General features: G+C 37.4%; 1 protein-coding gene across 1 annotated transcript in view; it reads right to left on the bottom strand.

Annotated features, from left to right (window-relative positions):
- LOC145776046 (dynein heavy chain domain-containing protein 1-like) overlaps positions 1-22,846 on the bottom strand; it is a 73,495-nt gene extending 50,649 nt beyond the window's left edge. The window contains exons 1-25 of the mRNA XM_082587453.1: positions 22,737-22,846; positions 22,054-22,213; positions 21,752-21,910; positions 16,229-16,340; positions 14,156-14,282; positions 13,121-13,255; positions 12,511-12,684; positions 12,086-12,292; positions 11,479-11,685; positions 10,672-10,783; positions 10,053-10,237; positions 9,582-9,682; positions 8,190-8,301; positions 7,293-7,539; positions 6,664-6,730; positions 5,729-5,925; positions 4,975-5,181; positions 4,521-4,640; positions 4,006-4,178; positions 3,360-3,462; positions 2,858-3,010; positions 2,203-2,417; positions 1,427-1,538; positions 786-968; positions 85-229 (exon numbers count right to left, since the gene is read on the bottom strand). Of these exons, the coding sequence (XP_082443579.1) occupies positions 85-229; positions 786-968; positions 1,427-1,538; positions 2,203-2,417; positions 2,858-3,010; positions 3,360-3,462; positions 4,006-4,178; positions 4,521-4,640; positions 4,975-5,181; positions 5,729-5,925; positions 6,664-6,730; positions 7,293-7,539; positions 8,190-8,301; positions 9,582-9,682; positions 10,053-10,237; positions 10,672-10,783; positions 11,479-11,685; positions 12,086-12,292; positions 12,511-12,684; positions 13,121-13,255; positions 14,156-14,282; positions 16,229-16,340; positions 21,752-21,910; positions 22,054-22,213; positions 22,737-22,834 (3,811 nt within the window). The 5' untranslated portion in view covers positions 22,835-22,846. The remainder of the gene's footprint in view (positions 1-84; positions 230-785; positions 969-1,426; positions 1,539-2,202; positions 2,418-2,857; positions 3,011-3,359; positions 3,463-4,005; positions 4,179-4,520; positions 4,641-4,974; positions 5,182-5,728; positions 5,926-6,663; positions 6,731-7,292; positions 7,540-8,189; positions 8,302-9,581; positions 9,683-10,052; positions 10,238-10,671; positions 10,784-11,478; positions 11,686-12,085; positions 12,293-12,510; positions 12,685-13,120; positions 13,256-14,155; positions 14,283-16,228; positions 16,341-21,751; positions 21,911-22,053; positions 22,214-22,736) is intronic.
- Positions 22,847-23,092: the final 246 nt, after the last annotated feature.

Here is a 23,092-nt window from a genome sequence, read left to right on the forward strand (position 1 = left end):
CTAGAGTCATATGCTTGTGAACCACGCGCCTTATCCGTTCGCAATGTCAAAGCCAATAATCAAACATTGAGAAAACTCACACACCTTGTACTTGATCAGGGTCTTCGGATTGAGTGAGCTTAACAACATAGATGTGCTTGGCCAGTTGAAAGTGTCGCTCTTCCCATTGTTTTTTGATGGAGCTGAGCAACTTCTCAAGAGAATATTCCGACGCAGCGTCTTGATAGATCTGCATTGAAAGTTGAATAATTTACAATAAATTGAATAAAGCGAACAGTTAGATGTATTGAAATTTCAAAGTTTAAATATGGAACATTTAAGTATTAGGCTACTTTAAACGGGTTACTTTAAGTCTGGTATTTTACTTTTTATAGAACGCATCGTAGGCCACGTTCTTGAGCTTGCTTCAAAAAAAATCATCACATTTTTAGTCAACTGGAAGAAAAAAATATTACTCTTTGCAAACATGAGCAAAACGAGACACAAGACGCAGAAAAAACATCTGGTGAGATTTAAAGTTGTAGACAATTTTATGTTATGTTCAACAATTTAAGTAAATCAAGAAAGTAGCCATGAATTCGTATCCCATTTTTATACAAATTTTGTTTCTTTAATGCTACGTTTATCGAACTTAAATTTAAAGGAACAAAACAATTAACAAAAACACCCCAGCGTTAAAAAATAATTTAAAGGTCTATTCGACAGTTTTTCAACACAACAAGTTTTTAACGTTAAATCATGGTGAAAAATGACTAATTTTGCTGTCAGAAGATTTCACTACAAACCCTGTGTATGAGACGCGCATGCATCGAAGGACGATATGAAAGCAATTCGTCTATCGTGAAAGTCCATGCTGGTTCAAAGGTCTCCCCCATCCCTGCAAAAACCGCCTTCCAATGGCGTGGTTTCATCGCGTCCCTGGACAGTTTGTAGAGCAGAGGAAGCTCCTTCGCCAAGCTCTCCAGAGTCTAAGCAAACATTTAAAAAGTAGTAGCATTGATACGTGATAGCTTTAAACAACTACAAAAATAGGTTGCTAATAAAAAGTCCAACAATGCTGTATAATTGTGAAGAAAGGTGGTGGTCGAATAAATTTGTGGCAGAATACAGTGCGATACTGATGAGCCCAGCCTCATGGGCGAAACACGTGTCTGTCGCTGTCAATTCTTGCTACAAATCGGCTGCCGAGAAACAAATGCTGTATAACTTAATGTTAGAGGTATTTAAGTCATGTTCTCCAAGGTCTTACAAATGAAAAAACAACAACATTGTTTTATGGCATAAACCGAACAGTTTCAATAATATGCTGGTTCTCCAGACAACAAAATCCGTCATTTTTACATTGATTCAACGTCTGCAGACGTTGAATCAATGTAAAAGCGACAGATTTTACTGTCTGGGATGCTTGTACATAGCGCGTATATACCTCCTGCCAATGGTGTAGTACCGCATCACCAGGCGGCAATTTATCAACCAAGCTTGCAGCTTTCATCCTCCATTCGTTGATGCGACCCATGGCATGCTGAGCGTTGAACTTCCTGTTAAGACATCAATGATTAACAGGATGGGAATCAGCATGGATGAAGTGGAGTTATGTCTTGATGGCTTCAAATCAAAGCATTGACAACTCAACGGCAACCAAGCTTGCGAAAGTTGCTGTTTTTACGTCGAAGCAATTTAAAAAGGGGAAGTTTTCGCAAGCATTGTTGGACTTTTTATTATACACCTGGTTCTATACTAAAAATGGAGTTGGATTCTCAAGCGGAGGCCTTGAGAAACGAGGTTATAAATTACCCTTCTGCTGGTAGGTTACGTGGTAGAGCATCTACTTTCCAAATCACTTTAAATTGTTAAGAAATTTAACCGCCAATCAAAATCACTGAGTGTACGATGCATCATTAACAATGTAGGCCTACCATTGATCAATTATTGCCGAAAAAGAAGTTCAATTTGCAAACGATTAACTTCTTTATGCACCAACCGTAATCCGTTAATCAAAACTTTGCCCAAACTGATTTTCGATTAATTAATTAGACGATTAGCTTAATCGGGCGTTTAAAAACTCACTGTTGGTGCATTTACCCCTTTTCTGCAATTATGAGTTGTCACATTAATGACATTACTGAAAAAACCCTTCTCCTTTTAAATTAAAGGTTAACACAAAATTACGCCTATAAAGCGTAAATAATACCCTAAAAATACCTAAAAGTTGTCGTCTTCCAGTCACTTATTATGTAGCTGGACACGTTGACGTGTTGCCAAAGATTAAGCTTGTGATTCATGTCTTCACTGAATTGCTTCAGTTGCTCGAGGGGGTACGACTCGTTGCATATAGCCTCGTGAAAGTGGTTGACTTCGCTGATTTTGTTGCGGATTTCTTGGTACTGTGTGATGTAGTCTTTGAGAAGGTCGACCACCTGAATAGATAGAAAGATGATTGTGATGATGATAATGATCACAATGATGATAAATCATAAAAGTTATAAATAAAAATACTAATAATAGTAACAACAACAATACCAAACAGCAATGACAATAATAATAATACTACTTAGAAGTTAGAAATCTTAGAAGTTAGAAATCCTGCTGCCTTGCAGGAAATACTTTTTTTAAGTAAAGGCTAGGCCCACCGCCAATAACTGTGGTTAGCGTCAGGAAGGGCATCCGGCTGGAAAATCTATGCTCCAAAATATTATTTAAATGTATCGGCCACCCCCACTAGTGGGGAACAAACCGACGATGGATTATGATGATGACTAGAAAGAGAGATACATTATATCAGAAAACTGGAGCGTATTTGCATGTTTTTGGATATACAGCAAAAACTAAAACTTTTCTTTCTATCACTATGACCCACCTCGGAAGGAACAGCGGAAGGGTCGCACACTGGACCGGTGGAAGCACACCTTGCTATGTCTTCAGCCTGCTCACGCAGCATATTGAACATCTCGTCTAGCTGCTTCTTGATAACTGGTCGCTGGTTGCTGACAAAGCTGTTGGCATCTTTCAACTGCAGATTGTCGTGTTATTTATGATCGAAGAAAAGTATGTATAATACTGTATGTATACTGTATAGAAATTAAGTTAAAAATTAAATTATCAAATGATCTTTAAATGGCTGAAACGTTCAGTGGAGATTCAAACATAAGGTTTAGTCGTCGTATTTAAAACGGTGGTTTAAACAGTAAAAAAAAACAGACTTTGAAATATCTCAAAATAGACCATATAGTGCACATTGAAGTTGTTATATGGCTATTCACTTCTTCGTCTTACGGCGGAAAATGTTTGCATTATACGTTCAGTATTGTGGTTCAATTATTTTTATCTTCGCAACACGTCATGTAGAAAAATGCGCCTACCTGGAAAAGGAAAGCTTCCCAACTGGATTTAACTTTCTGATCAAGTTTTTCCTCTTCTTGAGTGAGTTGCCTGTGTGACATTCTGACCACTTCAAATAAGGCTCTGCAACGAGGCAGTAAAGAATATGGTTGCATTTGTTGAAGATCTCAGTCAATATCGCAAACGTATAACAACTACAATCGAAGAGTGATCTATTTTATTTTTTGTATACAGCTAAAGCACGTTTCTACTTCCTAAAACAACCACTGCCAATTCTGCCATACACTGCAGATACGCACTGAAATGTGAATGGAAAGCTGCAGCCTCTTCCATGAAATGCAGAAGAAAACAAGTCAATAACTCAGAGGAGCATCAATGAAGATGTAATAAGTATGCTGTGACACGATGCAAAAATTCTTGATTTTTGCATTGATTACGCATTACTTAACGTATGCAAAACGCAATTAAGCTAAAAAAACAAGACATTTTTCGATGTAATACCCAAACATGCAAAACTGTGAAAATCTTACAAATCCTCTGACAGAAACAGCAAAATCCGTCATATTTACATTGATGCAACGTCTGCAGACTTTACTGTCTGGGTAGTGAACAAATCAGTCCTTTTTACAGTGATTGAACGTCTGTAGACACCAGCGCCGCTCTCACCTTGCGTACGTCACAGTGTTCGTCAAAACCTCCTTTCTCTTTACGCACTCGGTGACTTTGCTTGCGTAAGCTGCAAACGACTTCATGCTCGTGTCCTTGTTCTTCAATATCTTGAGAGCATCTTTCACTTGCTCGGATATTTCGTTGGACATGTGTTTAGCATGCGATATACACTGAAGAAAAGCGAACATTTATGCACGAAATAGGGATTTTAACGAAGTCACACAAAAAATGTTGTGGAACGTTTAGACAACACAGTGATAAAATTTGCAGTACGATGGAACAAAAAGTTGTACTAGTCCGCCATTTGCACATCAGACGTTGAATCAAGATGAAAACAGAAACTCGGTTCACTGAAATTTTTATTAACCCCAAAGGCCGATAGTTGAGAAACGAATCTTTGTCACACTAACAACAAGGAATATTGTCGTCGTGGGCTACATGGCACATGGCATAAGATTCAGTCAATGGATATAAGACAAAACCTTTACGTGTAACGTAACAGACAAACATACCATGTTAATGAGCTTCTTGAAGATATGATTGAGAACAGGTACTAGGACGGTCACAGGGTATCTGCAATCAACGTACAACAGCCTGTTGGACACGAGCAAATGATGATCCATAAATTGCACCTAGAAAGTAAATAATCAACTCAAGTACTTGCTCGTATATGTTAAATACTAAGAATTTCTTATACAAAACATGTTGTAGTTAAGCCGGTTCCAATCTTTTTACCGTATTTTTTCCTGTTTTTTTTCTGTATAACACTTTCATCACTACATACTTTGCCACGTCTTAAATCTTGATCTACATAAGATAGCAGTCAAAATAGATGTTTAATATTTCAATAAACAAATTCAGTATAGTTTCAACCGACGGTAATACAAAAAATACAACGTAAAAACTTATTGTAATGAAAGCAATGCATATAAAAAGTTTAAGTTCAGATATTGCAGCCTCGCCAACCTTCGATGTCCAATCTTTGATCTTGTTAAGTTGGTCTTCGATGTCGCGGGCAGGTTGGCCTTTCCACTTCTCTATGTCGTTGTCCGACCAAGACACAGTGAACTCTCTTATTTCGGCGAGCCAAGAATTCTGCTCTGCACAGAACTCTTCAACCTCACGCAGAGCGGAGTTCACAATTGCTTCTTTCTTCGCTATAGCATCAGCGATCTGGTGAAAAAGGTGTTTACCCAGACAGGAAAGCAACCGTTTTTTACATTGATTCAACGTCTGCATACGTTGAATTAGTGTAATAAACGGTTGATTTTTTGTCTGAGCTGTTCATATTAGAATTCTTTTTATTTAATCGCATTCAGTAGGAACAGAGCTAGAAAACACAAGTTAAAAAGCTATCGCTTCATCTCGAAATGTAAGTGCAGGCTACTTAATTTTAGAAAATAATTTTATCTCAGCAATCAAAATCATGCGCATAATATTTCAATATATGGAACTTTTACACGTAATCACAACAGGGCGTCTTCATGATTATTTCTAAACAGCTTTACAGCGTCAGATAAAGAATACCTTGCAAATGAAACAATCAATGCAGGCTGCTGGTGATAGAAAGTTTGGGCATATGCCTTGACAGTAAAGTCTTAAATGATCTCAGACAGCAAAACTCGTCATTTTTACATTGATTCAACGTCTGCAGAATGACGAATTTTGCTGTCTGGGATGTTTCCAAAGGTCAATAAACAATAAATCGAATTGAGTTCACCTCAGGGTCTTCCATCAGTTTTTCTCTGAGCTTCGTTTTATCCAAAGGGTTATAAAGAGCCATGATCCTTTGTCCTCCAACGACTAAACCAAGGACTTCCCTCTTCCCGGTAGACAGCAGCATGTTGGGAGAAATCACATTCCTCTTGTCATCTCTGCTTGGCATGGGATGTATTGCCAAGTCAGGGTTTGTTAACCCTAAGGAATTTAAAGCTTTGTTCAGATTAGAAAAGCATTTTCCCTAGCTATTAAAATCCACCCTTTTTTACATTCACGTCTGCAAACGTTGAATTTATAATTTTGCAAGCATTCAAACTAATGCTTCGTTGTCTGTTGTCGTTTTGTTTGTTGCGCAGTCCTATACTTAGGTCTAAACTGGTAACTTATTAAATCTCAAAATAAGGTCAAAAATTACATTTTTTTCATCTAATAGAACTTGCAAAAGTAAGCTGGCTTATATAAAGATCAAAGAAATCTGCAGGATTCATGGCTGAGCCCGAATTCTTTCCTAACGTGCTCTCAAACCAGACCTGAAACTGACCTGGGCACGACAAAGCTGGCCAGGCTCATTCACACTTACGTTACGAATAGCATAAAACGTAAACGAAAAGTGAAACATTCCTTAATTACATATGTCCTGATAAATTAATCAGTAAACAAAAAATCTAAATATCACGTAAAAATGGCTGCATACATGACACGTGCAGTTGTGCGGCGCACTTCAACGCTCAGCTCCACTTAGTAACAGGAATAGTTTGCAGATACTCCAACTTCAAGAGAAAACGTCACACCGTTAACTTCAAGTTGCCGGACTTTAATAGCCGCTCAAGACCACCACAAATATGAAAGCCTACCAATCTTAATTAAGCTGTAAACATGGCTTTCTTTCTCAGTCTAAGGATAAGTGTTTCTCAACCAAGCATGATGAAGACTCACCAGCAATGTTTGGACCCCGTGGAGAACTCTCTTCCTTTGTAGCTTTTTCAAAGTACGAAACGTGTTTCTAAATAAAATATTATCATTGTGATATCTTACTTATTTGATGAAATATTGTTTGCGATTTTATATCTTCAGACCATAAGAAACTTCCACATGCCTTATCAGTTTCAGAGATTTTAGAGATGGATAGATCTTACTAAAAGTTTGTAATAATAAATAAATTCCTGTTACAAAGTAAGGAAATAAAAGTAGATCCTTGGTTGCAACTTCTGAGTAAAGAATCAACTTTACGCTTTTGGACACAATTAAAACAATCAAGACATAATTGAGTGGTCGTATTGGGAACCGAACTAGAGTCTCCTTCAGAGTCTTGGTCAGACACCTTCACTTCTCCGCCATGAAATCAGCAAAAATTGACTGAAGGTGAAAGATGCGATGATCAGAATGAGATGAAGAAAATGATGAAGACAATCGCTGAAAGGAAAAAATCGGCTACCTCTGCTAGTGCGAAGAAAAAAATATGAACACTTCATTCTCCGACTTGGAATTTGATTTTGCAATTCCGTTTGAAACAAGCAAACTATGCTGCAAGTTTATCAATTTTTTTTAATCTCAACCGTTTTCACCTCTTCCTCAGGTTTGTCTTTTTTTTCTCCGCTTTCATGAGAGAGATTGGATTCAAAGGAGGACAACGAAGAGTATTCGTAGCTGTCCGAACTGTTCGACGATCCAACTGATCCTCCAATTGATGGAGGAGCCGATCCAGGACGCTCTTGAGGATTCTTCTTGGGTGTGTAAGAGTGCATGGAGTACGCTTGATCGCACATCAAGTCAAAGATACTCGAAAATGAAGAGGAAAGAATTTCCCGAAATCTACAAAAATGGTTTTTAATTTTCTACTTTAAAAACAACGAATCTTACTTTGTCAAATCAAACTGACGACAATGATTTGAAATAATTGGCAGAAAAATTAAATTTAAATTCAACTTGTTTAAATTTAGCAAACTTCATCACTAAAATCGATAGTAGTTAAAAAAAATGTTATGAATTCAATTCAACTAACAACCGATCTTGGAAGACTTCTTTCAAATATAGTCCAGTGCGAAACCAAAGTAAAGTGAATCTATACAGCTCAAGTAACAAATAACGTTTAAATTGCGTCGTTGTTAGTTGCGATACAGGAATTACTGGTTGGAGATGTAACCTTTCTGTCATAGGACACGGACTCAGAACTTTAATGACTTGAAGAAGACAAAAACTTAAGTATTAAAATTAAAACTAAAACAATAATAATAGTAGTAGTATTATTTGACGTATAAACAATAGTAAAAGAGATGATAATAACTAGTAGGTCACTTTGGCTAACTGAACAGTTTGTTGCCTAACTTCAGAAATGTCTTACTTTTACAAGTTATTTTTTCCATCATTTCTCTTTCTCACAATTTACTATTACCTCCAAGCTTTAAAAAAGTAAGGCAATAATAATAACAGAAATAATTAAACAATAAATAGATCTGCAATACTTTGCCACGGTTGGTTGCATCTCTAGCATGTGAGTTTGTCGGTTGAACAGGAACTTCCCGGAAAATACCGGTCTTGTGGGATCCCCAACAAATTCACTTGTTTCTTCTACTTCTGGAAGGCAACAAAGCAAAAGTTGATACTTTCAATGGTTGATCGAGGTTTGTTGTTTGACTAGCCTGACAGAACTGAGCTGTCCCGTCCAGAAAACGTTGATTCAATATAAAAAGAACTGATTTTCTGAGAGATGTTTCAATGCAATATAGTTGAGAAGGAATCAAATAAAAGCAGAATCAGTGCCACTTGACAGTTAAGTGATCGATGCAGTTTTCTATAGTTAAAAATCTTTTATTTCATGCAGTAATCGTTGAATGGAACTGTGTATTTTAATGTTTCAATAACAGTTTAATTTTGTATGGACCAAATCTGGTGGAGAACGCCATTAAGCCACAATGCACGAATCAGTATCACAAGCACACAAAGCTGATCAACATATTTACGTTTATTTTCGTCGGCTGCATAACCGAGTGGTGAGCGCCATGGTTCGACGTTCAAAAGGGAGCCGGTTCGACACCCCTCAAGAGCATGTGGCTGTGTGACATTTAAAGGTACGCCATCGATCGTGAAGTGGCGCCCCTTCGACTACAGGCCTTAATTTCTTTCATGTATAAACACATTGAACAGAACGCTGCTATAGAGAGAAATGCCTACCTTCTTAGGGCTATGACCTGCTGAATTTAACTTTTATTTTCAACAGTCACAGAAAAACAGTCAAAATAAGTTTTGTATCGAACATTTTCGACACCTCATAGTGTCCTTGTCAAGAATAAAAATTATAATTTTATCTACATCTGGTGGACAAAATACAGTGGTTCGATTGAATTTACTAAAAAGAAGAAAAACAAGTGCAAGCACAGTGATCAATACTCTCGATTAACTCAACCCTCAACGTCATACACAGAAATTCAAATTGATCAGTTGATCACTGTGTTGTTTTTTTCTCTTTTGAATTTCTTATGTGGAGACATTGGTCGATTTAAGTTGCATTTCAGCACTGAGAATAAAAACAAGATAAAAAGGTTTCAAAACGTTTGCTGAAACGAGTTCAGTGTCTGCACTTTGGGTTCTGCACACGCACACTCTCAGAAGAGTGGTAAACCTAAAATGCTAAAACAGTTCAAGCTCATAAAGTTAAACTAATCAAACAAAATGAGTGATGCAGTAAATGAAGATAAACTTGGATTTTGAAACAATTTAATTGTGACGTATTTATTAGAGATATCATCAGCTTAAAGAAAGTCATTAAACTTGTCAGCAGTACGGGCCCAGCTAACAAATCTTTTTACATTAATTCAACGTCTGCAGACACGTTACTTTGAAAGCTGAAAAGTTACCTTTTGTGTGATAGATCGGTTGCGTGTCACCAAGTGACGGGGTCTTTGCTTGCTCTTCGTCTTCTTCAGGTTCACTTACGCACAGTACCACGTTGACAAACCTGGAAGGTTGTGTTGATGTTTGTCAGCGCATGACTGACGATTCAAAACAAGATGGCTGACCAACCAACAAAAGTAGCCAGTTTTAATCTTTAGAATATCTAGGATAACTACTAGGAAAAATTAGTCATTCTTTTGACAATTTTTTAACCTCTCGTCTAGGATAATTAAATAGACTACTGTGATACAGAATGAAAATGAGTTGACGTTTAAAAAGACTCCAACTATAGCTGTAGCAAAGCTATAAAAATAAACTATAACATTACTCAGTATTTCTTTTTGTTGAAGGGTGATTTTTAAGACAAGCTGGAAAGTTATCACAAACTACAGTAAATTGACAGTGTAAAAGTTTCACTGATAAGGTATATCTACCTGGTGATAGCTATCCGGACAAGTGCAACTAGATGCACTGATATAGCTTGATCGATGAGAGTTATGAAGGAAGTTAACTTGCGGGTGATTTCTCTCGCTTTTTCAAGATTCCTGGCGCGTGCCTCCCGTTTGCGCCGTGACAAGTACAAGGATTCTTTGCAGAATAACGGCTTCAAGTGTTTAGCCTGCAAACAAGGGATTTGATACATGAAAGATGTATTAAGAGCTCATCGTGAAACAAATAAAAGAAGCTACAAAGATCACAAAGTTTGAGCAAAGTTGTACTGCTTCACGATGATGCTAATAAAATGGATTTAGAAAAATAAAACTACAGTAGGCCTCTATGAAGTAGGCCAAAACTTTTTAAAAAACAATCATAAGTGAACTGATTTGAAGGCACCGTTCAGACAACATCACCCAGACGTTGAATCAATGTAAAAATGATAAATTGTACTGTTTGGGCGATTACGAGACCTCACACTCACAGTCGTTACATTAATGATACAGGGTAAGCACACGGAAATTAGAAATCCCATGTCGATAGCTGCCACAGAAGCAAATAATTGTGTTCAGTAATTGTGTTGAACCAAAATCAGCACCAGCATGCCACGCAGATTACCTGACTTTCAAAATATTTCAGCTGATCGAAGCAAGCGTTCCTCGTGGCGTCGACAACCTTCTTGGAATAGTGGAAGAAGAGTTCCAGCACGCTGTTAGCTTCAGATTTTAATCTAAAAAAAAATCAGTTGAATTAGTATATGAAGATGTTTTTTCTTGAACATTATGAGCACAATGCTGAGAACCGATTGTTGAGGTGAGTGGGTAATTTAAAAGTGAAAGATTCACCCTCTGACTTTGAAAGCGCTTCACAATGGCTGTGGCGTATTTTTATAAAAAATCTGTAATGGCTTGACTCAATGACAAAGGGTTGAAATCAAAGGCTAACATTTGAATTTTCAACTATTCGTTGAAGCGTTGTCAGCAAACTACTCTTTTTTAATAACGCGCCACTGCATGAAGGCAGCAAGCTTTCCTAAAAACCTGTTGTTCACTTGTTCAACCTCACACGCTGGGACTTGAGCCATTGTTATTTGATCATCCTACGCCTCAGCTTTCACACCCAAATGACAACTGAGTGAGCAAATCTGTGCCTGGACAATACACATGCGGCCCTGCGGGTAGCCTAGGCCATTGAACAGGGAAAACTGGTAAAACTTTGTTGATATATTTCAGCAATTGTTTAGTGGTGAAAATATACACATCTGTAGTTACAACATCTATAAGTTGCAATACAACTGTAACATACTTTTAAAAGCGATCAATACAAAGCAAGACGTCTTTGTTTTAACATACTATTCGTCCTGCATACGTTTAATTCGATAAAAGAAGAGAAAACAACACACAATAAAGAATGTTCATATCTTACCTGTGTGCATCCCCCGCATATTCCACCACAGTGTACTGATACATTTCGGAAGGTTTTCCAGGTAGAAACTGGATTTCGGAAAGCTCGTGAATCAAGCGAAAGATATGCAAAAGCGCAGAACCGAACTCTGGCACGGCATGCAACAAGCTTGCGTCTATCTGCCTACGCATTTTGACGTAATTCAACCATTTCACTGTGGCGGACCACCTGAAAACAGCGGCTTAAAGATATTCTGGAGTTTTATAGACTTACATCACTGTAAGTATACTATCATACAGTTATGCACACTAGCTGTTTGTATTCAATTCCTAAAATAATTAGATGGCATTATTTTAGTTTCAGGCCAATGTGATGAAAAGGCACGAACCTTGTCAAAGATAAAACTCTAAAGTGATTTGAAGTAAAACTTATAACTTAGTAAAAACATTTGAAGTAAAACTTTTCGTTTTTTTTTTAAACAAAGACTGGCCCGGACAGCAAAATTTGTCATTTGTACAATGCAGCCTTGGAATGGAAAGGCTTGGCTAACGTCTGCAGACGTTAAGTCAATGTAAAAATGACGAACTTTGCAGTCTGGGCGTGTACAACAACCGTCGCGCCCACTGACCTGCGAAACAACTTCCGTTTCAGATAGTCCCGAAAGAAGGGAAGCTTCGTCATGGCATTCCAGAGAACTGCGTGTTTGTTCCATTCTGCCAACGTCAGAGTCTCCGATTGGTCACCGTCCGGGTAGATGTGCAAGACTCCGAACGACGAGAATATGTAATGCTCCTTGTTGACTTGATCACGAGGCACAGAAATCAAGTCGTATGGTCTGAAACGATGATGGAACTAAAACAATTTCCACTAAGAACAAGAGATGAATACACTCAGTCAGCAAAAACTGCCTCTTTGCATCGTTTCAGCGTCGCCAGATGTTGAAACAATGTCAGAAGAAAACTCGGCAACATGTTAAGTGCAAACGCTGCTGATGTGAGTTTACGAATTGTTTTGCTAAATAGTTTGCTCTTGTATCAGTTTACGATAACATACCGAAAATATCTGTTCTCCACGACATTGAGATAAATAAACTTGACTTTATGTAGATGTTTGTGTTTCAGAAATAACTCGATAGCTTCTTTGCCGGTGATGGAATGGAACTCCTCCGGTTTAGAAGGCTCAATGCCTTGCTGGACTTGCGCTGGTAATTCCGAGTCTCCAGTTGAACTGGAAGTAAAAATTGTGATGGCACACATGGTAATAATGACTAAAGCTATGATTTTTAGAACAATACTTGCAAGGAAAAATGAAGTAAGATGGTATGGACCTGTCCTGTGCTAAAGAGAGAGAAAGGAATTTTTCTTCGAAAGTCATTGACTTTGAAGGTGGATAGGAAGAGGAAACGGAAACGTAACAGGTAAAACTGAGGCAAACAAGGTCGGACTGAATAAAGAAGATGCGATAGAAGAGAAGACAGCCGCTGCAAAAAAATCGGTTATCTCTCCTTAATGGGGACAACTGAATTTTGATGCTTTGCTTTGCAGACAGTTTTCAAACGATTGCCCTGGAAAGCCTTTCATTGATGGTACCAGGCCAGCAGCCCAGCACTAGTGATTGATAAGGTTGAAAGTGAAAGTTGACTTTGACCAATCAAAACATTTACCTTGTTTCTTCATCTAATGTGTTGATGAACATATCGGGAAATTCCACCTTTGTTGCCGTGGCAACCGCACTTGTACCGTGCTTACGTATGGACTCTGACGCGGCTTTTTCTGACACAACATTTCCTATGCTCTCGCTGCAAAAAATATCTAATGAATTTGACAAGGACCATGAGAGAAGGGAAACTATAAAAAAAAGAAACTAAAACAAATTAAATTAATCAAGCATTGTGTCATCTATGACGTTATGTGTTACAATGTCATCGAAAATCCAAAGATTGAAAGTAAGAAAATAATACTGATGTCTCTCAACCTCTGTTCTGGTTCCTCGATGTTATTGAGGATGAAAAGTTACACAAGAATCCTTTATTTAGGATGCAACCGAAAGATTAAACATCATAAGTAAACAAAATCAGTCAAGCTTGTTAACTTGTAAAATTTATTGATAAAGCTTTCGCTACCGTAGGCGGCTTCTTCAAAAGGTATTAGCACGTATATTGTTTAGCTGTTTACTAAGATTAAAAATTATACAATGATACTTATTCATTACGCATTCTTACACAACAAAATATTTAGTTTTGAAAATAATTATAGCTTTTATAACACTGCGCACAAAACGTTAAAATTGTATCCTCGGAGCAAAACTTGTGCAGACAACATTACAACAACGTGACTCAACGTTTCAAACTAGTGTCAACATTTTTCGGCAAAGTAGCCTATGTTAGAAACTTGTGATCAAAACAACTAAAAGAGTGGTAGAGTTTTGGTAAAGAGTTTGTCTTGTTGAACCATAGACATACGAAGCCAAGTAACAATCAGATTTAACGTATTTAAGTTTAGTTTATGACAATATTTTCAGAAAACAAAACAAAAACTAAATTGAAACAAAGTTCGAAAGTTTTCCACATCACGCGATGTCCTCCTTAGGAATACAGTAATTTTATCTTATATATACATAAAATATAGTTCAATGGTTCTTCGTATGCCGATGGTTCAACTAAAAGAGTCTGGTAGCCTATATACGAATTGCTACTTACGCAATCACACTCATGGTCAATCGTTTGGGTCGGAAATATTTGGCTGGATCATCAGCTCTTCTGACAACGGCATCATATGGATTGCGACCGTCTGGTAGGGCAAAGGTGAGATCTGGCTTTTTAGGAACTGCCAATACAGAAAAACATACCTTAAGTTATTATTAACGTAAAGCAACGATGTGTCAAACTCGCATAATGTAATCGCAACAACTGCGTTAAAAACAGCAGTAAGATCAGGCGTAAGTTTTGTTAAGCAGCTTATACAGTCTGCGTTATCACCTGTGTGATTATATGACACCATTTTTCACTAATACTTGCCGCGTGGCCCAGAAATCGAAATTTCATTCCTGGGTAAGAGGAAAGGTTGAAACAGTTAAGGTTCAATTTGCGTAGATGGTGTTCTAGGTCCCTCCTCTTAATCCCATTACTTCCAAGCTTGTTCTGGTACCAAGCAGTAAAAAATGGTTTGGCCACAGAAATGGGTAAAAAAGCCGAAAGAAGTTTGGCCGGTGATGTGCATACCCACTTTTGGAGGACACCCTGGCATTGACAACCCTCACTCCCTCCCTCAGTCCTCAACGGGTTGAGCAGAATGCATCCGTACTTCTGGTAATCGATCTCGAACCAAAAGTGAAAACGACACTTTGACATGAAAGTCTGTGACTTAGGGAAATAATTGTGATGGAGTCTATTTCCTTGCTCCAGCGTGCTCAGCTATGAAAGATGACTACTGTGTCTAAAGGGCCATAATTACACATGTTACGCTTTACCTTAAAGTTTCAATGCGCAAACACAAGCTAGGTCAAATAACGCCTTCATTATGGCAATGGTTAGTTCAGGGACTAGTTGTCCTATCATTACAAGGGAAGTGGAAGCACAGCCTAATGTAAGTTCAATCAATCAATCATTTTATTTTTCGTCATTAACGCGTCCGGGACGAAAAAGATACTAACTACAAAAATCGATATGGACCCACCAGCACGTTAATGAACGGGAAAAAGTGGCAAAACCTTGAAAGGATAAATTGTTTACACATTGACTCAATATCGCTAGGTTTCAAAACAACGGAGAAGTGATAGAAACTATTTTAGAAAACGTTTGTACGGGTTCGGGTCAAGGATATTACATCACTTTTAACATTGGAACATATAAGCACTGAAAAGACAATTGCTACGTGCACTTTTATACCTAAGTTCGGTCCAATCTTTGATTTTCGCATCAACGTCATTCAAACGGTTTGTTTTTACAACTTTGACATAAACAAGGCATGTTAAAACACACCGGATCATGTTACTTTAAAAACAAAAGCAGTTGTGGAATTGAAAAGGCGATAAGACTATGCTTGCCACACAGTGCCATCAGACAGTTCAAAACAATGGAGTTTTCAAACATACACAAAACTGTTAATCCAATAAAAATACAGTAAACTTAAGCGCAAGCAACAACAGAGTCATAGCCATACTTCACCACTATGTTCATAAGGCTATGCTGCTGAGACAAGTATATTCTATGTTCTATATATGCATGGCAGTATTCTGTCTTGAGCAGACTTCGAAACAAAAGCAATCTATTAAATTATAGAAACGATGCAATGTGAACTCATGAAATAGTTTTTCTTGTGTAACAAAATTTCTAAAGTACAAGAGATGTGCAGCATCATTCGACTATCTTTAGTTTTTCACTTATGACAAAACTATGCAAATTTCAGCCTCTTAGATATAACATACAAGTAGGCTAACTATGATAAAGCACCAGAGAAAAAAAATCGCATTAAAAACAGAGCAAATGGTAGGCTATAGTGACTGCAATACAATGTTTTGATTAAATATTAAAAAAGCTACTGGAAAGCCTGAAAAGTTGAAACAAAGCTAGAAGTTGAAATATCTTGTATCTACAAACGGCTTGTAATTTTATTCATGAGCTTCTTAACAGCAATACATTTTCTCGCTAGGAAAAAACGGCATCTACCAAGACAAGGAAAAATGGATAAACGTTGTGAAAACTTCTCTTCATTGTTTCATAAGCGATGTCAGAACATACAGAAAGAAAATTGACAAAGAAGTGACTTCATACCTGGTTTTGGTGGTTCAACTGGTCTGCAGGGGAAGCAAATCTTGGAGGTCATTTGCAAACTTTCCTTTCCACTATACTGGACTTGAAATTTTGGTATATACTCAGGAAAGGTCTAGAATGAATAAACAAAATAAGACAAAGTACATACCAGCAAGACATAGCATCGCTAGAGAAGGCTGTTGTAAACTAGTCATCGATAAGATGATTGTAAGTGGCCAGTTTATTACATGCATTAGGAAACATTATTTTTCAAACATCTTGGTCTTCGAAAAGCATCTAGTTAACATCTTCACATTTTACAATCATATTTGAAGCCAAATATTACAAGCTATTTTATGCACTTTATATTTTTGCGGACAATAGCTTTCCTGGGAATCTTTTATGACATAGCAGAACTTGCAATGTCCTTTAGTATGTACAAAAATATATATTGGTGAGTACAATTCGTTACTGTTACTGAAGAGTGAAGGTCAAAGCCAATCACCCAAAATCAAAAGCTAAGAGTGGTGTGTGGAGAGTATTTTAAAACTGCTGTTAACTTTAACTCAACTCAGTTTAAGAACAGAATTAATATCTTACCAAAAAGTTCAACAAGGCTTCATTGCTAAATGGATACTCTGACGTCTGACAGAACCAATATGTATGTGTTATCACTAGTCAGAACTGAAGTCTTGTTCAAGTTCTTGGAAAGAAAAAACTTCACATCTTCAAATTGTATTTAGTCAAAGGCACTTTTTGCATACGACCCCCAACATAAGGCTTTCCAACCCCCCCCCCCCCCCCCCAGGACATCATGTATTTAATAATAATCACTAATCATTTATTATTCAATTTATTCATCTTTTTTTCTGAAGAAAATATGGAGCAACAGTGCTCAGAGTACATCTTCACATTTATGTTGCTTGAATTTTTTGATGGTTAGATCCCTGAAACAGCGGTCGAAAGGACATCAGTTCGACACCGCAAAAGAACATGTAGCTCAGTGTAGCTGTGTATTTAGCAAGACACTTTATGGCATGCCAGAAGGTGGAGACAAAAATTTGCTTCCTTGCCTCTTTGTCTGCATAATCTAAGTCTTCACCCAATATAGTCTGGGAGCCTACGACAGAAGATTTCACCCCATAAGGTACAAAAGGTTTGACCCCTTGAAGTTACTGGGGTCAACTATGTCACTCACAAAAAGTATGGAAGATTGACCGCGCCGGGTGGATCTGGTCCCTAGAGCCCCCTAAAAAGCCCAAAAAGGGGGTTAATTTCACCCCATAAGGTACATGGACCAAACTTGGTGAAAACGAAGTTCTATGTCAGGACATCACAAAAATATCAAATCTAACAATATTTTCGAGTGGAAAGGGGATGTAAGACCCCCCCGAAAGTGACCCCCCGGGGGGTTAATTTCACCCCATAAGGTACATGGACCAAAGTTGGTCAAAACGAAGTCTTATGTCAGGACATCACAAAAATATCAAATCTAACAATATTTTCGGGTGGAAAGGTGATGTAAGATGCCTTCAAAGTGACTTCCCTTAATGTGACCCCCTCGGAACGTTTATTTCACCCCATAAGGTACATGGACCAAACTTGGTCAAAACGAAGTCTTGTGTCAGGACATCACAAAAATATCAAATCTAACAATAGTTTTGGAAGGAAAGATGATGTAAGACTCCCCTAAAGTGACCCCCCAGGGGATTAATTGCACCCCATAAGGTAGGCTACATGGACTAAAGTAGGTTAAATCGAAGTCTTATTTCAAGGCATAACAAAAATATCAAATCTAACAATATTTTCGGGTGGAAAGGTGATGTAAGATGTCATCAAAGTAACCCTAAGAGGGTTTATTTCACCATAGAGTACATGGACCAAACGTGGTCAAAACGAAGTCTTATAGGACACCACAAAATATCAAATCTAACAATACTCTCAGTTGGGAAGATGATAAAAGACCTACCCAAAAGTGAATCTCCTCCTATAATTTAATTTACTTCATCCCTTACTTGAACCAACCTTGGTGTAACGGAAGTGCTATGCCAGGACAGTAGGCTACCAATGGATTAAATCTAAAAATATTTTTATTTAGGTTTTGGTGAAATACATTCACAAGCTGTCGCATGATGCATGAAATGGAACTATAGCCTACTTTACAAAAAGTTTTTGTATAAATCATGTTCAGTCAATCGAAAAAAGGCAACAGGACATGACAATACATGGCTTTGTAACACCAAAAACAGAAAGTACATGAGAAGCATATAGGCTACAGTAGCCAGAAAATTGATCGAAGATCTTGATACGACCACTAAATGTTGAATTAATCGAACAACTGACTATCCAAATCAAAACGTTTCGAAGTGAATTATTTGGAACGTTAATTCCGGCAGTAATGAACATTTTCCAGCTGCTACAATAAATAACCCAATAAACCCAATGTAGTAAATTTTTGTTTAATGCCATTTGCTTCATGTCTCTAATCAGTTATTGTAACTGTTCATTCATAAACAGAGATTGTTTGTGTAAATGTAAACGGTCGTTTCTTTATTCTTCATTGTCACTGCTGTCGCTTTCACTTTTTTCGTCTTATTTGGATAGTCAGTTGTTCTATTAAGTCAACATTTAGTGGTCGTATCAAGATCTTGGATCAATTTTCTGGCTACTGTAGCCACGGCGCCGATCCCTATAGGACAGTGGGGACATGTCCCCACCATCTTTTTACATGTCCCCATCATCTTTTTACATTATTTTTGTAACGTAAAAGGGAAAATATTACCCGAATGTCACAATTTTACCAGTCAAACGTTTAAAATATATTGAAAGGAGGGGACAACATTTTTGTTTTATGCGAGGAAGCCCCAACCGTAGTAGAAATGTTTTATTAAGCAGAGAAACCCTGGTGTAACTCGCAAATTGTATTTAATTTGGTTACCACACAGTGCAGAGTTTTAGAATTACTTTGAAAGAGTCGTACAAGCATGTAGTGCAGTAAGTGTAGCTTGTGTTACCTTTGTATAAGAAAAAAGCTATTTTTTCAGTTATTATTACATTGAGGTTAAGAGCTGCTGAAATGTCTTTACCGGTTTGGCAAAAAAATGTATATAGGAAAATCAGCAGTTGGAAGGCTGGCAGGCAGCTTTTTTTCAATCGAAAAAACTCTTACCCTACCCAATTTTTAAAAGACTTGTCACGTTCCAAATCGTCTTCAGTATGGACATGGCCATGGTTAACCTCCTAAACTTCAAGATCGATCGGTCAGAGTATTTTGCAGTCATTGACAGCTCGCAGCAAAATCTTACTGACTATTTCAAGTCGACCGATCTTGAGCACTACAAAATTCTACAAGAATCACTCTTTAGTGGAAAGCTACAATCACATTTGGTAGACGATTATCTTCAGTTCTTTGACACAGAGTCCCTTGCACAAGATTTTCGAATGATATTCAAGAAGATACCATCCGCTGTTCGGCAAATGTTTCCGCAAGTGGAACTTTTGCTCATATCACCAGCCCGCTCGTGTTCAGCTGAACGCTCATTTTCAACTTTGCGACGTATTAAAACTTTGTTACGATCTACCATGACACAGAAACGGCCAAATCATGCAATGGTCTGCTATGTGCACAATAAAGTTTTGAATTTGATCAACCTTCATTACAAGCCAAGGATCAACCAAGGACTTCGTTTTTAATTCGCCGGAGACTCGTTGCCGAGTTGCAGTGTTTGGACTTCTGCTGTCCAATGCTGACACAGACAATTAAAATACATTGCATTAGACTTGTAGCCTATCTACTGTAGGCCTATTTGTTTGTTTGTTGAACAGACCCCAATATTTCAGCTCGCTTCGCTCGTCTGCCCTTTCTTTCCTAGTAAATGTCCCCACCAATCTTAGAGAGCGATCGGCGCCCATGACTGTAGCCTATATGCTTCTTATGTACTTTCTGTTTTTGGTGTTACAAAGCCATGTATTGTTATGTCCTGTTGCCTTTTTTCGATTGACTGAATATGATTTATACAAAAACTTTTTGTAAAGTAGGCTATAGTTCCATTTCATGCATCATGGGACAGCTTGTGAATGTATTTCACCAAAACCTATATAAAAATATTTTTCGATTTAATCCATTGGTACTGTCCTGGCATAGCACTTCCGTTACACCAAGGTTGGTTCGAGTAAGGAATGAAGTAAATTAAACTATAGGAGGAGATTCACTTTTGGGTAGGTCTTTTATCATCTTCCCAACTGAGAGTATTGTTAGATTTGATATTTTGTGGTGTCCTAGGACCTATAAGACTTCGTTTGGACCACGTTTGGTCCATGTACTCTATGATGAAATAAACCCTCTGGGGGTTACTTTGATGACATCTTACATCACCTTTCCACCCAAAAATATTGTTAGATTTGATATTTTTGTTATGCCTTGAAATAAGACTTCGATTTAACCTACTTTAGTCCATGTAGCCTACCTTATGGTGTGCAATTAACCCCCTGGGGGGTCACTTTGGGGGAGTCTTACATCATCTTTCCTTCCAAAACTATTGTTAGATTTGATATTTTTGTGATGTCCTGACATAAGACTTCGTTTTGACCAAGTTTGGTCCATGTACTTTATGGGGTGAAATAAACCTTCCGAGGGGGTCACATTATTGGAAGTCACTTTGAAGTCATCTTACATCACCTTTCCACCCGAAAATATTGTTAGATTTGATATTTTTGTGATGTCCAGACATAAGACTTCATTTTGACCAAGTTTGGTCTATGTACTTTATGGGGTGAAATAAACCTTCCGAGGGGGTCACATTAAGGGAAGTCACTTTGAAGGCATCTTACATCACCTTTCCACCCGAAAATATTGTTAGATTTGATATTTTTGTGATGTCCTGACATAAGACTTCGTTTTGACCAACTTTGGTCCATGTACCTTATGGGGTGAAATTAACCCCCCGGGGGGTCACTTTCGGGGGGGTCTTACATCACCTTTCCACTCAAAAATATTGTTAGATTTGATATTTTTGTGATGTCCTGACATAGAACTTCGTATTCACCAAGTTTGGTCCATGTACCTTATGGGGTGAAATTAACCCCCTTTTTGGGCTTTTTAGGGGGCTCTAGGGACCAGATCCACCCGGCGCGGTCAATCTTCCATACTTTTTGTGAGTGACATGGTTGACCCCAGTAACTTCAAGGGGTCAAACCTTTTGTACCTTATGGGGTGAAATCTTCTGTCGTAGGCTCTCGGTCTAATAGGTGTAAGGCTAAAAGACACAAACAAAGTCTTCACATTTCCGTTTTATCTATTGAAGCTCATGCAACACAATACCGTACAGTTCTCAGTTCTGCCTACACCTATGAGGTTAAAATTTTTTAATGACATTCAGTTACGAATAACAATTGATTCCGGAGGAATATTATATCCATAGCGTTATTTAACATAACTAAATATAGTTGTTACCAAACGTTTTACTATTCTATCCAATAAACTGATCAGAAAAATGTCTGTTAAAAATTAAATAAAATTATAAAAGGCAAACAGAAAATTCTTACATTAGCCATGCAATCCATAATAGGCACATCAAATAACTTCTCTGTATTTGAAGCATAGCAAGCACATAAACGTTCAACGTAGTGCCGCAAGGTAGGAGACTTCAGGAAATAACTGAATGGTTGCACGAGCATAAAAACATCAATCAAATCAAGCCATGCCTAAAAAACAAAAACTAAGATTGTTTATTCGCCAGCAGAATAAAATAAACTGAACTAACTCCACACATTTCACTTATGTTCGTTTTCTAGTTTGCAAAATCAAGAGTAAATTAGTTGCAACTTTCAACCTTTACCTTTCTTACCTGTTTGTCTGTATTAGGCTGAAGCATAGGGATAATTAAGCGAACAAGTTCTTTCGTTAGTTCTTCAATGTCTTCTACATGCGGTTGGCCACTGTAATTTATTGCATAATCAACTTTCCGCCTCAGTGGGCCCATCCATTGAGACAAGCTTTGATCCTTCCTGTGTATGTCAATATATCATAAAAAATAAATTGATGGTAAAAGTGTTTTATAATTTCAATTCTGGATTAAAGTTGTATAAGTCTAAAAAAATAACCTATTGAATTTTAAAAATGTGTTAGGTTGATTTGTATTGCTTGAGGAATAGATGCCGACTACGTTACAAAAACAAATTGAACAATCAATGTTTAAAGTTTTGAAAAATGCAATAGATTGAGTTCCACTTTTAGGAGCGTGATTGTTGCTTGCTTCCTAATGTAGATATTAATGACCTGTTTCAGCCTGATGCTGCAAGTTCGCTGTTGTAATAGCAAATTGCACTAGCTTTCGGAACACAGTTCCCATTTTGAAAAGTGTTGTTAATATAAAAACTGACATCACAGCAATGTCCATTGTTCAGTGGCAGCTTTGAATTTGTAGTTGATCATGATGTAGTTAATTTAATTTCAGATTAAAGTAGAAAGTCAAACACATGGTGAAGACACTTGATGTCTTATCAAAAAACATGGTCTCACAATCAATACCTTTTAGACGAGCTTCCTCCATTTAAGCTGCTGGATGAAATAGATGGAAGTTTCGGCGAAGAAGGCACAAATTTGACATTATCTTGATATGATGTCATATTTGATTGAGTGGTCACTGTGGTGTTACTGCATTGTTCTTATCCATATTGTTATTGCATAATAAACAAAAAAATAGAGACAAAAGTTGATTCTTGTCATACGGTATCAAGTCATTGATCTATAAATTCAAAAAGAGTTTGTTGCAGATAATTAAAAATTACACTTTTATATTTAGTTTCATTAAACAACTGTTGTACGTAGTTTTTTGCTGTTTTCTGTTTGTTGTATGCATGAGTCCCTTCATTTATATTCTCATA

This window comes from Aplidium turbinatum, chromosome 8 (genome assembly GCF_918807975.1).
Source record: "Aplidium turbinatum chromosome 8, kaAplTurb1.1, whole genome shotgun sequence".
Lineage (NCBI taxonomy): Eukaryota > Metazoa > Chordata > Ascidiacea > Aplousobranchia > Polyclinidae > Aplidium > Aplidium turbinatum.